Source organism: Cebidichthys violaceus, unplaced genomic scaffold (genome assembly GCF_023349555.1).
Source record: "Cebidichthys violaceus isolate CVI_PGR_0920_01 unplaced genomic scaffold, fCebVio1.0.p SCAF_2, whole genome shotgun sequence".
Taxonomy (NCBI): Eukaryota; Metazoa; Chordata; class Actinopteri; order Perciformes; family Stichaeidae; genus Cebidichthys; species Cebidichthys violaceus.
Genome location: NW_027176372.1, coordinates 19047437 through 19063453, shown reverse-complemented (window position 1 = coordinate 19063453; position 16017 = coordinate 19047437). Strand labels below are relative to the sequence as shown.

The window sequence follows — 16017 nt, the reverse complement described above, 5'->3', positions numbered from 1 at the left end:
TGCTCACAAGAGGAAAACGTTGAAGTGAAGATGACGGTACCGGTAGTGAATAGTCTTCTACTTTTTGTAGAATTAGATTCTAGTGGTGACACTTGTGATCCAAGCATTTCCAATTAATCCAGAGCGTTGTAACGTCCAAAAGTTCTTTGATAAAAGATGGATATAATCATCCAAAATTCACGTGTTAATGTAACGAAATATTCTTCAATCAAAAGCTGTTTGCTCTCCAGCCTGCCTGCCGCTCATAAAGGGAGGCATAGAAACACCGGCACTGACGAGTAATATTCATTACAGAAAGTTGATTTAATAAAAAAAAAAAAGACTGGCTGAATCTGATGAATCACGTCATACAAATTGAGGATTTTGAAGCTTTGAATGTAAAAAAAAAAAAATGCAGCTCTATTTATAAAGAAAAAAACACAAATTGGCAAATCATCACATTTGCATTGCAAATATTTGGCTTTTTTTTTGCTTTTGCTGAAATGATGAATTGATCATCAACATTGTTGCAGATAAATGATCTCCTGAGTTATTGTGTGTGTTTGTGTGTCCAGCTATCGTACAGGGCGACTCACTAGAGGAGATCTACAACAAAATCAAGCTAATCATCGAGGAGCAGTCCGGTCCCTACATCTGGATCCCGTCCTCAGAGAAGCTCTGAGCTCCCCCCCCACCCCCACCCCCTCCTCTGCATCGGCGCAGAGCTCCCCTCCTGCCTCCCAGAGACCCCACCCAAGCCCACATAGCCCCCTCCCCTCCCCCTCCTCACTTCCTTTTTGCAGATATGTTTCATATCAAGTTTTAGTGTCATCATTATGTTACTCTCTAAATGAAAAAGAAGTCTTATCACCATTACTGTGACTGTGCACACCCCCTGCATGAGTTTCTCAACAAATCCATTCAAGACTGGAAATGCCATTCCGAAGGAGTTTGTCAAATGAAAACAAAAGGGAAAAAGGAAATGAATCCTTTTTGTGAACTGGGACTGACTGAAGATCAGAGTGTTACAGAAATGAGGAAAGAGGAGTCGGGATTCAAAACGAAGTTGCAGGGAAAACAGAGACAAATCGTACCAAGTTGGAACACTTTGTAAATGTTCATCAAATCACATTTAAAAAGACGTGCAAGATGAGAAGTGAAGACCACTTAAGGTTTGTTTTTTCTTTTTCTAAAAAAGACTGGATAAAATCGAGCCCTGCTGATGGTGTTGTTCAAGGAGTCGTCTCTCTTGTTTATAAAGACTGAGGAAATTAGTGGAGCCTACAAACTGGTGATCTATTTATCTCAAACCAGCTTGCTGTTTGGTCGTCTGCCAGTCGTCTGCGCTGCAGCTGATAAAGACATCTCGGGAGGCAGATCAAGAGGAAGAAACGCGTTGTGAATCTCTACATTTATATTATGAAATCACAAGATAAATGATAAAATCCCACTGAGATTTTACTACATATTAAAAACTACACATTTTACACTTCACTAGAATTGTCAATTTGGAGGGCTGTTAGATTTCTTTTCTTTTTTCTTTTCTTCTTCTTTCTTTGTGGGATTATTTGCTTGTGGTTTTTAGCTGCTCTGTGTAAAGGACGGAGGTAGAGAAGTGTAACTGGGCTCTCTGCAGAACACCAAACTGCCTTACATCAAATACAAATTCTGTTTTGTGACTACCTGTTGTCTGTGAGGGAGGCTGCACACAATTCACAATGAAAAAGAGAGGGAATACTCTGATCTTACTTATTTTATTTTTGTGTCCTCCAACTGCCAGGAGGCCTGACTTGAGTGCAATAGTTAAAACAAAGTCTCACCTCTGCAATAGATCAAATACAGCCTCACCTCTGTGGGCGCCTTTTTATCTCCCCCCCCCCCCCCCCCCCCCCCCATTTCAACCTTCCTTCCTTATTAAATAAATAACAATTGGCCATTGGATTAGAATTTGGACAGCCAGAGCCTCCGAACTCCTGTTGAGCAGCAGACCGCCCTCTTACACTCTCTGCCTTCCGAGAGGATTCTCTCTTCTGATTGAATGGTCACATGGTACTGTCCTATCTGCCGCCATGACGGTGGCCTTAAAACGGGTAGAACAAGACAATAATTGTATTGGATGTCCTAACAATTAAAGAGTAAATTTAACCTGTTTTGGATTGTCCCCCCCCCCCTGTCCCCCTACCAAAAATATCACTAAAAGTTGGGTTTGATTAAAAACCTACATGATTTGTGCATCTATACACGTATGAATTCTTAATGAATCTGTTGTTGATGAACCACTGTGTGAGCTAGACCGGCTCAGGAATCTTTTAACGTACAGATACCATTTCCCCTGCGACTGAACGGCCACGTGTGTGTGTGTGTGTGTGTGTGTGTGTGTGTGTGTGTGTGTGTGTGTGTGTGTGTGTGTGTGTGTGTGTGTGTGTGTGTGTGTGTGTGTGTGTGTGTGTGTGTGTGTGTGTGTGTGTGTGGGGCGTTGACAGAGCTCGTCAAATGTGAACCAACAAGTACTGATAGTGCAGTCGCGTAGTTTAAAGGCGCTTTCAGCTTAACAGGCTGTATTATGTGTCTCCTCAGCTCGCTCAAGGCCGCCGGTGTGGTGACCTTTTGAGTTGGCTGTGTGGCATCGACCCTCCCACGCAGATCTGGGCACTATGTTAAAGGTGTGCATGTGAGAGCGCACGTCTGAAGAAGGAATACTGTGCCCCCCCCCCCGATCCTGTGAAAGTTCTCGCTTTTCCTCCTCAGCTTTTTGACGAGTGCAGAGGATTTTTATTTTTATTTTCTCTGAGAGAGCCAGACCCAACAGGAAGTGGTAACCTAGACCTCTGGGTCCCCCCCCCCCCCCCCCCTCCCTCCCTGCTCTGGCCCACCCCACAGAGCACCTGTACCTGCAGGCATTTTCTGAACAGGTGTGCCCACCTGCCAGGCACCACTGCTAAACCAGCTGTCATTACCTGTGTCAAAAACCAGAGTTCAGGGAATAACCGAAGGGAACAGAGCCATTAATAAACTGCTTGCAGACTGTTTCAAAGGGTGTGGTAGCTGTACAATGTAAATAAGCCCCCAGCAGATCGCCCTCACCTGTGCTTCATGCATGTGTGAATCAAAACTGGGACAAACATGTTTTATAGACCACAAATGTCAGGTAAGTAAAGTTTGAGCTACTCTTGAGATATAATTTCCATACAAATGTGCTGTATCGTTGGTATTTCTCTTCAAAATGCCTATTGGAAAACTTTAACTAGTCAGTTTGGGAATTCAATTCCCTTCAAGTAGGGCCTGTCTACATGTGATTTCTTGTGGAACGTGTCTGGGTGTATAGATTTAAAAAAAATAAAAATATATATATATATATATTGTAAAATAAATAATTAAAGAGATGCAGGCAGAAACCTACACTATCACAGAATCCAGGAGCATTGATCAATACATCATTAGAAGTTTAGAATTGGTCCTCTCTGGTGTTTAGTTGAAATCCAGCTGACTGTTAACAATGTGTGTGGTACTCATACCTCAGTCAGCCATATCAAAGCCCAAAGAACTTGATTTCATTTTACTCTTTCCATTGAGGTCGTGGTATATAACCAGATGGAACCTGAATGCCTCTGTGTGTGTATAATTGATGAGGGTCTTTGTTCTGATGAGAGAAATGATGACATATATGCTTTTATTTTTTGGGTGGGTGGGTGGGTGGGTGGGGGGGGGTCGGGGTTCTTGTTTGTACTTTTGGGTGATGTTTATGTTCTAGCACATCTGTGCAGTAAGTGCTTGCAAACATGAACCCTTTGATTGTACAGTAGTTTCCTTCCTGTCACTGCAGGTGGTACAGCCTATCGGGACACTCGGCCTCATGGTCTTCCTTGTCCTAGTCATGAGGGAACACAGTCCTGCAACTTTTGTTTGGGTTTTATTTTGGGACTTGACAAGAGTTTATTTGTTTGGAAATAAAATATGTGACTCAGTTATGATTTTGATCTGCTTGTCATTGCGCTTAAAAACAACTCGGTGGCTTTGAAAATAATTTAATTCTACAAATTTTTCTTTGGCATTTTGGCCTTTTATTAAACCAAACCTGGATAGAATATGTTTCTCAACAACTTGTATCCCACAATTACACAGATTCAAAGCAACACTTTATCCAACTGGAATGTCTGAACATCAATAACATTGAACTGCAACAAACTGTTGGAACTGAATCATTTAAAGGCAGAACAGGCCGTTAACAGCGGGCTGAGACAGCTTGTCCCAGTTCAGTTATTCCTCCATGTTGAGGTTCCTCTTGGCTTTGTCCAACCTGTCCAGGATTTCACTGTAGCGACCCGACATCTGTGGGTACACAAGGGTGAACAAATACGGTACGGCTTACAAAGGTATTGGCTCTGAAGGGCCCACAGTGACGGTTATATACTTGATTTAGCACAAGACGTGTGTTTGTGGGGCCAAAGCCTTTGTCAGGTTTTCCTTCTCTCTTCTCTCTCGTGCTATACCCCCCCCCCCTCCCCCCTCCCCTCCAGTCCTGTACCTGTGTCTCGTAGCTCTCCTGCAGTGATCCAAGGTGGCGGATGAAGCTCATGGCGAGGCCGCACCACTTCTCGGCCTCGGGGTACTGAGCCAGGCTGTACAGCAGTATCCCCGTGTTCCAGGCCCGAGTCAGCAGCCACAGGGTCTCCATCTCCGGGAAGTCGTCCGGCTGCAGAGAGAAGAGCAGGAGGATGTTCAGAGGGCCGTTAAACGGAGGCCACCTGGGTGACTCGCTTGCACAAAGTGTATGGAAGGAAATCTGTTTGTTTTTTGTTGTTTTTTTATATTGGGTGAAACCTGTGAGTAACTCTTATCCAATCCTGTTCTACTGTATGTTAACCTTTACTAATGCTTTGAAGTCTTTAAACAGACCGTAAACAAACTGGAAGGTCTATCATTTCTAAAGTTTCATTCTGGGTTTTTTTTTTCACACCACTTTAATCTTTCACTTTGATCCAAAGAATTCCACGGCTTTTTGAGTAATAACTCAAAATGAAAGGGGAAATATGCGCTGCCTCTGAAGCAGTGCAGTGTCTCAATAATTTGATGCCTCTTTCAGAGCTGCAAGCTCACCGGCAGTATGATGACTTGTACAGCACATTAGCATTCAAATTGGCAGGAAGGGGGTTGGTGAATGGAAGCATCTGCTAATTGAAGTGCGGCTGAAAGCCCATTGATAAAAAAAAAAAAAGAGAGGCTTCTATAACAGCAGGCAGGCATGGAGTGGAAGAGAGGGGGTTAATTATATAGCAGGGAGCAGTCCTGTTGGAGCGAACAGGAGGTGGGTTGCCGAGGGATGGCCACGTGTGATTGGCGCTGACTCACTGCGGCTGCAATGATGGACAGCGCCTCCTCGTAGTAGTCCCACACCTCCTCGAGCACATGGGCCCCCACCTCTGACACGCCGCTTGGGAGGGACAGCTTGATCAGGCTGTGGACGCACTTGCTAAGATAAGAGACACAAAAAACAGGCACACCGTTAAAACCAATTTCATCCCAATGAGCACTTCGTGGGGAATATTTAAGGGTATCTTCATGTAGCGTGGTGGTGGGTTTGCCTGCAGCTAGCCAGGTCAGCCTGTGGTTTTTTCTTGTGCAGAGAGAGAGCGACCCTCAAGGCCTTCTTACAAAGCAGAGGGAAGTGGGCTGGAGGCTCCATGGCTAACGCTACAAATATAAAGAAAAAAAGATGCCAACATACTGGAAATAGTAGAACGTGTGTGTTTCTTTACATGTGTCAGCAGAGATCAGACGAACGAGCTTCTGCGTTTACCTGCAATCGTCTCCAGCACCTTGGTTTCGACGTTTTCAAGCTCCAGGACGGACTCCAGCACCGTCTCAACCTTGGGGTCGTTCAGCTTGGCTCGAGCCTCAAACTCGTACAGCAGCAGCAGTGTGTCTGAGGGGTTTGTCGGGGAGCTTCCTACAAGTGCGCGGTGAGAGTACATTTCTTTAGCTTCATTTTAAAAGACAAATGCAAATAAATATTCTAATTATTCGGGTAGTGAAGCTGCTAAAGGTACCTGATGCTTTTATGGTCTTCCAGACCTCCCAACAGATCTGAATGTACTCCAGAGCCTGAGTGAGCTGCTCGGTCTGTGAACCAAACAGAAAGCGCGTCACAAAGCATTCTGGGATTCATCATCGCCATCTAGTGTCCACTTCCTCCTTCAAAGGCTAGAGGGATTAAAAAACGAAACGCCTACGCCAGCGCCGATAATGTGCGTTAGTCACCTCTCTTCTCCACTGGACTTGGTACATTTCCATCCATGTGGAGGGAGAGCGTGCTAAATGTGGGAGACGGGCAGAGGGAGTGGGTGGCACACCTGGGCAGAGTGAAGAGACTTCCTGCAGAGCTCCAGAGAGGCAGCGGCAGCCATTAGCAGACACGTCTTCTGGCACATGAGCAGGGTGCGATCGGGAGGGCACAGCTGGGAGAGCTACGGGGTCACGCAGATGTCATATAGTTTCATTTTGATTGCAATAACACACAGGTAAATTGACTACAGGTATTCTGCTGAAGAGGACAGAAGGGGGTCATTGTGGGTCTCTTTGATTCTTTATCTTGAACTGATATGTTTATCTTCCCAAAGCAATGTTAAATCCCTGTTCAGGTTGTTATTGATCTACACCCTCGTACTGCAGGTATCGATTAATGTACCCGACAAAGCTAATAAGGGGTCTTGCCTGGTAAGAGAGCACAAAGAAATCCCTCATCCTGTCAGGGCTGCTCTCGCACTGCACACCCGAGTTCCACGCTGTAACAAGCACACACACACACACACACACACACACACACACACACACACAGACAAAATAAAGGTGCTGCAAGATTGTTAAGCGATAGCGTACCATGACAGATTGAGGTAGAGAAAGAGTCTTAGTACCGATCTTCCTGAACCAGTTCGCTTCCTCCGTGCGTTGCTCAACAGTCAAGCGAGACTGGTGTGAAACTTTCTGCAGAGCTGCAAACAAAACACAACAGCAGACGCTGTAAGTTGAGACGTTTATTCTCAAAACTGCAATTCAACCCCTGCTGCATATGTACTCACCCATTTTCAGATACGGCAGCAGGACATCCAGATTCACATTCCTGCATGGAGTAATGTAAGGTAGTGGGTGTAAACCTGTGTTTCTGATGTATTGAAAGCATCAATAATACTATACAATCATACTTTTATCAGGTACTTTCCCTTCCCCTCACCTCGTCTCATCACTGGATTGTTCTTTTGTGGAGAGCACGAGTCGAACCAAACACCTATGAGAAGATGAATGGAGAAACTGGTGTTGACCTCCTTTCTTTCACCTACTAACTGTATTATACAGAGACACACTTCCAGTGGAATATAGGTCAGTGGATCATAGAGGTGTATGGAAAACTAACAGACTCACTACAATCTCTCAGCAGCACAGAAGCCATCTCTACTAAATGTTGTCACTTTATGTGTGAAACTCTACCATCATGTTTTGTTCACACAGTCCCAACACAACACAAGATATAGATATATTTCTGTTCTCATAGCAAATTTTTGTATCAGAACAGATTATTGTTTTCATGCCGACAAATGATTGATTTTGCGTATTTAACTCGTCATTTGCGTACAGCAGTTCCCACAGACCTGAGAGCAGTCAGAACCTGAGCTTCGTCTTCGGAGTTTTCACACAAGCTCTCCAGCGCCTTCATGGCGGTTTCCTGCTGTTCATTCTGTCACACAAACAACCTCCTCTTTTATTCCACCACCCACCAGTCACATTCATCACAATCGTGCAGTATACTTAAAATAGGATTCTTTTTTTTTTTTTTTAGACTTCACCCTCGCTAATTGCTAATGCCTGGTTGCAGTCCAGTGTGTTTGCTGATTGAAATAGGCCTGGAGAGGTTGACAGACAGCTCTATCTCTGGTAGCCGATTGTTTTTACCCAACGACATTGTCTTCCCAGCCACAAACTCCAACCCACAAGTACCTCTTTTGAGGACTAAACCCCGTTGAATCCACAATCTCCACAACCGGTTTACAGAGACGAGTAACGGGTCCTTTGATGAGTCCTACCTCCAAAGCAATCTGAGCGGCCAGACTGAGGAGTTTGGAAGCAGCGTTCTCCGACACCAGCAGTCCGTCCGAACTGGCAACAGCGCTCTTGGACAGAAGTCCCATCGCATTCACGGCCTCTACAGCTGGAAACAGATCAACAGCCTCATCACCACAGAGAATATACCTGAAAAAAAATGTGGCTGTAATGAGATTGCAACACTACTAGCGTATCACACCACTAGTGTTCCGTAGATACCTTTCTCCACATTGTTCTCCTGCACTGCAATCTTGTAAACGCTGAACTGAGTGAAAATGCTGTCAGGATCACATCGCTCTGCTTCCTTAATCGCTTCTTTGGCCTGGAAAGTTTTCAAAGACATGCAAACACACGTCAACATACATGAACTGTAAAAACTGCAGCAGGAGCGTTTGCCGTAGTGGCTGGTGACAAGCTAGCCGGTGAGATCTGACACACACACACACACACACACACACACACACACACCTACTGTTCAACACGGATACCTCCCTGACTTGTTACTGTGGCTCAGGTTCGCTTACCTTTTCCAGTTGCTTCAGTTGCAGGAAACAGGAAGCTCTGTTCCTCTGAAGTTTGGCTGAGTTGGGCTCCATTTGACCTGCCTTGAAGAAACTCAGCGAGTAGTTGTACCACTGAAGAGCCTCAGAGTAGTTTCTGGCCTGGGAAGAAAGATGGTGCATTGTTTATACTTTGTTTATCCCTGTGTGGAAATGAAACCTTTGCATTGAACCTGCGCTCACTAGTTAAGAACAGTGGGCTGATCACTGAGCCCCCATGCTGATAACTATACATGGGTATGTACACTATAAAAATATCTTGTGAATTAAGGAACAACACGGCTATGTTTAGCATACCTCAAAGTGGTTGGACGCTTTATCCCACAGCATGAAATGCAGACTTGTGAGGGCCTGTGGAGACAGCTGTTTTCCTGTATAGTGTCCTGTGTGGGTGTAATAAATAGTCATACTAACACTCATACAGAGGCACAGCTACAGTGTGTTCCCTGCGTTATTATAACATTAACCATGTTAACCATCTTTTGAAGAAGAGTTGTACTAGAACTGTACCGGTGATGATATCCTCGATCTTCTGTTGGCCCAACAGCTCCTTGCCTCTCTGCAGCAGCAGCTCAATGTGCAAGACGAGAGCAGTTCCCAGGTCAGGGGACGCCTCGAAGTGCTGACACACGCGCTTCAAATACTCAAAAGCCAGCATTTCTCTAGAAAAATCAAAAACAGACATTCAGAGTTGAACAGCAGGGCATTCCTTCAAAGACACGTGTGTATTTGTGCACATGTTTATGCAAGGCTGAGTGTGTGTTTTCGACAAAGAGACATGCGAGGGTACTAGTAGATATGCTGAAGTGTGTACCTGTCTTCAGACATGAGCAGTTTCACTGTGCTCAGACACAGTTCAAGGGAAACATTTGCTTCCAGCATCTCATTAAATCCTGAAAACATACAAACAATTGTGCATTTAACTTGCTGTGCAAGTCATCCGTATACACACACATGAGCACACAGGAGGGTCCAAGTACCAGCTTCTACTGTTTGAGACTGAGCAGCTCTACTGGAGCAGCTGACCTGTGGTGTAAATCCTAGGGAGTAGTTACATCATTCTAGACACTTTCCTGGAGTATCCGCTGCTACTGCTTGGTTTATGAAGTATCAACATTGAAGTATAAATAATTCAATGAGGTTTGGGTAATAACTAACCTGCTCTGATATGATCGTCTGAGGCCCCGCCTTTCAGGAGTATTCTGACCTTTAAGTACAGTCCAGAGGCGCTCACACATTCCTGTCAAATTGCGTAGTACAATTATGTACAGAGAATCTTTTTGTTTTGTAAGTGCATGCTTCAAAATGTATACGTGAAATACAATTTTAGAACGATGTATCATATCTCACCTTGTTGGCTAAGCTGACGGCATTAAGAGCTTTCTCCTGAAACCTCTGACAGTCCCACTCTAAATAAACCGTGGCGAGGAGCCTCAAAACCTTGGCCTAGTGTGAGGGAAATTTAAGACAGATTAAAAAAAAAACAACAATAACTACTATTTTAATTTGTACTCGTCGCCTTTGTATTGCACTGCATCACCTGGACTTCAGATCCAGGAGCGTATTTCACATTCATTTTCCCAATTTCATAGCTTTGGCTGAGAAAGAGAAGAAGAAGAAATTTACTTTCCCCACCGGATCGTCTCTCAGCACCGTTCTGTAGAGATGAAACGTTTTATTTACCCCAGCCAAAAGGCACTGTCCTCAAACTTTCTCTGGTTGTACGTGTCTATTCCGAAGTTGTAGCACATAAAGGAGAGGTACGCAGTCTGCATTGAGTAAATATATTCAGTTAACATCCCCACTTTCAATAAGCAACATGTACTGTAAATGTGTTGTTATAACGATAACAGAGGCATTTGTTTTACATCTTTCGGCAGCCGCAGCAGCATGTCTTTACACTGCTGCATATAGACCACAGCCTCGTGGTTGTTCCCTTGAGTTACGGCCTGCAAAGAAGAGACTTGAACTTACTGTTAAATGTCAGGAAACAATATAACAGTCCTTATTAGCACAGAATGAGATTTCCCCCCCCTTCTCATTGTTTCTCAGTTCGCATTTTAGCTGTCTCACACTTCACACTGCAAGTCTGTCAGAATAGCACTTCCTCAGCTGCCAAATATCACAAGAACAAATATTCACGTCGAAGGTGTTGAACATCACATGTGCCACGGCTCACCGATTCTGCCTGACATGAGAGGATTCGAAGCAGATCCTTCTCCACGTCCCCTTTGGATGAAGCGGCGTCAGCTGCTCCGTCACCTCTGGACGTTAGTTGGCCATAGAGGGTCTCCAGGCTCTAGGGATATTGAATGTTGTATAACTTGTAAAGACGCCATGTTACTGTGCGCTCTAATCTACGCCCTCTCAATTTGAGTGTTAACTTTTTCTTCTTCACCTTGACAGCAAATCTTAAGAAGTTATCTGCCATCTGGGGATTCTTGCAGTCCAGCCAGGTTCTCCCTGTTTTGCTGGCCATCTGTAAAGATTACACACTGACAAACAGACTGTGTCCCCCTCCGAAATGTTCAGCACTCACAGAGGTGGCCTACAGTATTGCGTACCAGGATCTGCTTACGGATGACGCCCTCTGTTGGATTCTCCGGCTCACAGCAGCACAGCAGACTGCATGCGACGTGACGCACTGTGAGGGACGGTGAGAACGTTTGACTGTGTGGCCAGACTCAGGAGAATGATCATGTAAACAAATACTGCAATTAGAAGTGTACCTTTAGCTTTCTGATTTGTGCTTATAGTGCTGCCCACGTTCTTAGTAACTGCCCAGTTCCACAGCTGGATGGCACACTCCTCAAGCTGTAAGAAGAGTAAGAAGATGAAATATGCATGCAACTCACATATTCTGCCAAGCTTTAGTTATTTAAAAGTGGCATAATGCTATAATAGAAAAAAACTTAACTGTGACTACACTTTACAACTTAGTTACAGAGGTAATTTAAATGAATGTAAAATCAGACTGATGACTTACATTAACTATAAAAAGGCTTGTTGGTATTACATATGGAAGATCCTGCATTGCAAGAGTGATTTTACTCTTTGACTGTTAGCTAATTTACTACAGTCAAACTATAACTCTCTCACACACTTGTGTCTACCTGTGGATCTGGTATTTTGGGGAAACCGTCCAGGCCAGAGACCTCAGAGAAGAGTTCCTCTATCACCTCTTCGTATTCTGCTGGCTGTTTGTGCAGCAGGTTATCAATGAGACCTGCGGACGACATGTTGATAGCACACAAACTCAACCGTTTTCTTGTGAGTTTTTTCCCAAAAATAAAGAAAAATGAACTCTTCAAAAGTTCAGTGCAAGGCCGAGATCCTCCTTGTGGCACTGGCACCGCAGTGGCTAGTCTGTGGCAAGCGTCAGTCAGGCGTCAGTCAGGTGCCACAACTGTGGCAAGCGAGTGACACTCGTTCGGCACCCGTCAATAAGCTGCCGAGCTGAGTCACATTTCCTGAGAGCACCCATTGTTGTTACGATAGGTCAGCTGCCATAAATCAGTTTTATCATCACAGTAGATTCTAATTAACTGGAGAAAAAACTTGTTTTCTAACACGTAGATCATAAACCCCTGAATATAAACAGCACCCATTGAAATCGGATGGGAAATGTAACTCAGTAACGGTCCGAATAAGTCAATCTATGTAACTGGCTTATAACGGTATGCCTGTGAGCAACCAGGTTCAACTTTTACTTTATTTAAATACTTCCGCCATCAACGTCATGATTTTGACCGTTTTGAAATAAAAATACTATCTTTATTATTAGGCCTTAATAGTCAAAGATTACCAGCTGCAATAATCAATAACTAATACGTTTTTCACTCTTTTTTGTTTGTTTTTCACTTTTTCGTGACATCCAAGCATCTACAGAGTGCCAAATGACCCTGACAAGTGGTTATGCCTAAATTTTCGAATCATTAAAAAAAAAGAAGTAATATTTTCACTCTTCCTCTGCTTATACGTAGGGGTCATTATGTGCCACAAGCTGCCAGTGCCAACAGTTGTCACAGGAGTGCCACCACTAGTCACAGGAGTGTCGCCAGTAGTCAGAGCAGTGCCACAAGGCGTCAGAGGATTGTTGCCCCCCTGGTCCGTGTACGTTTTGATTGTCTGTTTTATGGATTATTTGTTTTTTTCTTTTGAAGAGCGACGCAAAGTAAGACAGGTAGTCCGGAAGTAAACAAATGTCAAAATAAAAGTGAAGGCAATAGAATGACCGTATGCAAGTCAACTGTTAGTCTATGGTGCAAGCACACACCAAGGTAACATTAGAAGAAAAAAAAAATAAATATAAATAAATAAACGTGGGCCGATGGGAGTATGCTAGCAACAATAGTTGACTACATGCGATTTAATATTAATTTATCCATTCATTATTATCCAATAATAATCTTCTACTACTTTTCGATTAATCTGTTTATTGTTTGATGCAATACAGTTCGTAATATAGTTTAATCAAAATCCTATCGTGACAACAATGAGTGGTCAGGAAATGTGGCTCCACCCGCTCAGCTCGGCAGCTTATTAACGAGTGCCGAACGAGCGCCGAACGAACGAGCGCCGAACGAGTGCCGAACGAACGAGCGCCGAACGAGCGCCGAACTAGCGCCGAACTAGCGCCGAACGACTGCCGAACGAGCGCCGAACGACTGCCGAACGAGCGCCGAACGACTGCCGAACGAGCGCCGAACGAGCGCCGAACGACTGCCGAACGAGCGCCGAACGACTGCCGAACGAGCGCCGAACGACTGCCGAACGAGCGCCGAACGAGCGCCGAACGACTGCCGAACGAGCGCCGAACGAGCGCCGAACGACTGCCACAGTTGTGGCACCTGACTGACGCTTGCCGCTGAAGTGCCACTGAGGTGCCAGTGCCACAAGGAGGATCTCGCTGTCTCTCAAAGTTCAGAAGCCGTAACCAGTAACATTAACTAAGTGTGTGGTATTTTAACTTAAGAAATAACATCAATATCAACAACATATCAAAATTCCCATTGATCACCCATTGTTTTCTCCCATAGACTATTATAGCTACTAACATTAGGTGATTTGATTGAGTCACAAGTGGGTCAATAAAGCATAATTATTAATATTTAGGTAACTTAGATCAAGTTAAAAGTAATTGTATCAAAAAAGGCGTGTTAGTTTGCCATATTAATGTAACATTTACTGTGTATATTGCTGTACTTTTAAACTTTTGTTAGCGAAGTGAATGAGACGACGCAGAGATCAGGTTAGCATAAACACACAAGCTAGCTAGTTAGCCTAGCCAACAGTTTCTGACCCGCTGCCCAGATAAGATGGAAGTCACTGGAAGTGACAAATGACGCTGTAGCGTTAGTAGTTAGACCAGCTGAAAGGGATAGTTACTCACATTTCACCGTCGAAACAAACCGCTCCATGCTTTAGGTTTCACCACCTGTAAATGAATTATCATCAGGCTAATGTTGGCGCCGTTTGTTTTTGATTGACAGGTGTCACAAATGCCGCGAAGTTTGTCCAGGAGGGGGAAGAGCCTGAAGGTTAGTTTAACAAAATTAAAGTTTGTATTGGTGTGAACTCCAAGACTTTCTCTGCGACTGGTTTATATTGTTTCAGAATATATAGCTCATACTTGGTTGCCCTATTTAATATTACATACCATGATGGCTACTAATGTTGGGGCAAGTTATGGTCCACCTGCTTGCAACAGGGGGAAAAAGTGGTTGTACTGGTCATTATCTTAGATATTTATATAATTCTGCATTAATGCATGACAAAAAAAAATCCTCAGTTGCTGCTGTTATTTATCATTATTCTGCAATTAAAGGCCCTTGGCTGGAGTTATGGAGAGTGTGTCTCCTATGTTCCCTAGCTCTATATCCTCTTAGTATGATACCTTAAGGAGACCTTTCAAAGGGTTTTATGTTCTCAACAATGCCTCTATCCCTTGGTCAAATGTTCAATGTATGTTTCCCAGGGTCGACATGTGGAAACCACCCATCTACAGTTTATGGCATACTGATGTTATTGTCAAATTTGACAGACAGAATCCTTAAATTGAACCTATAGAATAGAAATGTCACATTTGTTTGGCTTTGTAAACACAGCTGCAGCAAATAACCTTAATTATGGGTGCACTAGTGTCAGTACCTGCTGGAGAGGTTGCACAACATTGCCAACATAAGCTGTATTAGTTATACCTTTTCTTTTTCTTTTGTTGTAACAAGTTGTAGAAAAGAAATCATCCTAACATATCAAAATACTAAAGTTTCTTCTCTACAAAGTGGAGCTAGTCTCGCATATTAAATGCAGTGCCCAAACAAACAAAAACGTAATTGTGCATTTCTTGTGCAGCATAGTAATAATGCGTGCTTAATGCATTTCACTGTCTTGCAGGTCTAGATTTACAACAAGTACCACATGCGCTCCACTACTTTAGGAAACCAATACCCTATTTGTATTCAGCCATAACGGGCCTATTTAACAACAGCAACCAGATAGTTTGGCCAACGTGACGGAGACCTTTCCACTTTTAAAACAGTGGAGTAATCACAGCAGGCATGAACAGTTACTCTGTGAAGAGAGAGCTCTGCTGTTCTAAAAACAAGATATTCAGTGGTACCTTAAACTTGACAGCTAATTCTGCTAATATGATACATTTTCAAAATCTTTTATTGGATTCCATATGAATTGATGTATTTCTATTCCATATTACATTTTTCCAAATTGTTGATATCATGTGTTATTCATAATCCAATGGGGATGTTGAACTTAAAATGCTTGATAAGAATAATTTATATCAGATAGTTGTATAATCTTATGGAGAGAGTTCAGATCTTGGGCCATTTACTTGCCTGAGAAACTGTATGCATGAATTATTTTAGTTTTTCCAGCTAGTGCAGACCTCTGTCCAGGACCCTGGCTTAAATATCAACAATTCATAATATTGCTCTCATGAAAGAAATTGTTTTGTTAATATTGTGGCCGATCAATCTTGTTTTTTTCCACCAGCATTTACTCCGTAAAATGATATGCCTTGCTTCCAAGGCTGCAGTATGAGTGGGGTCTGGAGACTATGTTTCCACTCAAGACTAAAAGGCATCTGATCAGCGGGGCAGGCGGTCAGACTCCCTCCACCCCTCTGCAGAAAGAACCACCTTTATTTCTACTGGTTCATTCACTGAAGAAGACTTTGCTGTTGGGGGTCGAAAGGAAGAGTGCATGCTGTGTGTGTAGGACCAGTTAGTCCCCCATAGTGTGTTTAAAACACCAGCTTCTAAAATAAAACACTTCAAACCAAACCCCTATCAGCTACTTCCAGCAATTGTTTTTCAGGAGACATATCTGCTGCCCTCTTGGCCGAGTGGGAATGTCTCCTTTACTG

At 43.6% G+C, this 16017-nt stretch overlaps 2 protein-coding genes across 12 annotated transcripts in view; one reads left to right on the top strand and one right to left on the bottom strand.

Annotated features, from left to right (window-relative positions):
* The window catches only part of dlg3 (discs, large homolog 3 (Drosophila)), a 73861-nt gene extending 69914 nt beyond the window's left edge, over window positions 1-3947 (top strand). For all 11 annotated transcript variants that reach the window (XM_068715021.1, XM_068715011.1, XM_068715013.1 and 8 more), the window contains one exon: window positions 555-3947. In XM_068715021.1, coding sequence (XP_068571122.1) covers window positions 555-661 — 107 coding nt within the window. In that variant the 3' untranslated portion in view covers window positions 662-3947. The remainder of the gene's footprint in view (window positions 1-554) is intronic.
* A 112-nt stretch (window positions 3948-4059) lies between these two features.
* On the bottom strand, window positions 4060-14121 carry tex11 (testis expressed 11). The gene is made up of 29 exons (XM_068715009.1): window positions 14026-14121; window positions 11747-11859; window positions 11363-11447; window positions 11198-11277; window positions 11032-11112; window positions 10813-10932; window positions 10502-10582; window positions 10317-10402; window positions 10174-10231; window positions 9984-10079; window positions 9792-9873; window positions 9448-9526; window positions 9144-9295; window positions 8931-9016; window positions 8598-8735; window positions 8293-8395; window positions 8055-8179; window positions 7623-7708; window positions 7208-7261; window positions 7056-7096; window positions 6891-6968; window positions 6691-6761; window positions 6330-6443; window positions 6027-6099; window positions 5777-5926; window positions 5562-5670; window positions 5329-5449; window positions 4505-4672; window positions 4060-4308 (listed from the first exon to the last, which is right to left on the bottom strand). Exons 1-29 carry the CDS (start codon window positions 14051-14053, stop codon window positions 4237-4239), a joined length of 2730 nt encoding a protein of 909 aa, XP_068571110.1. The 5' UTR covers window positions 14054-14121; the 3' UTR covers window positions 4060-4236.
* Between the last annotated feature and the right edge of the window lie 1896 nt (window positions 14122-16017).

What these genes read in the sequence shown, in the direction of transcription:
- tex11 (XM_068715009.1), bottom strand. Translation starts at nt 14,053, where the DNA reads ATGGAGCGGTTTGTTTCGACGGTGAAAT. An exon ending in CTGCTCATGTCTGAAGACAG is followed by an intron (nt 9,296 to 9,447) that starts GTACACACTTCA and finishes TGATTTTTCTAG; the next exon opens with AGAAATGCTGGCTTTTGAGT. An exon ending in CAATCCAGTGATGAGACGAG is followed by an intron (nt 7,097 to 7,207) that starts GTGAGGGGAAGG and finishes TACTCCATGCAG; the next exon opens with GAATGTGAATCTGGATGTCC.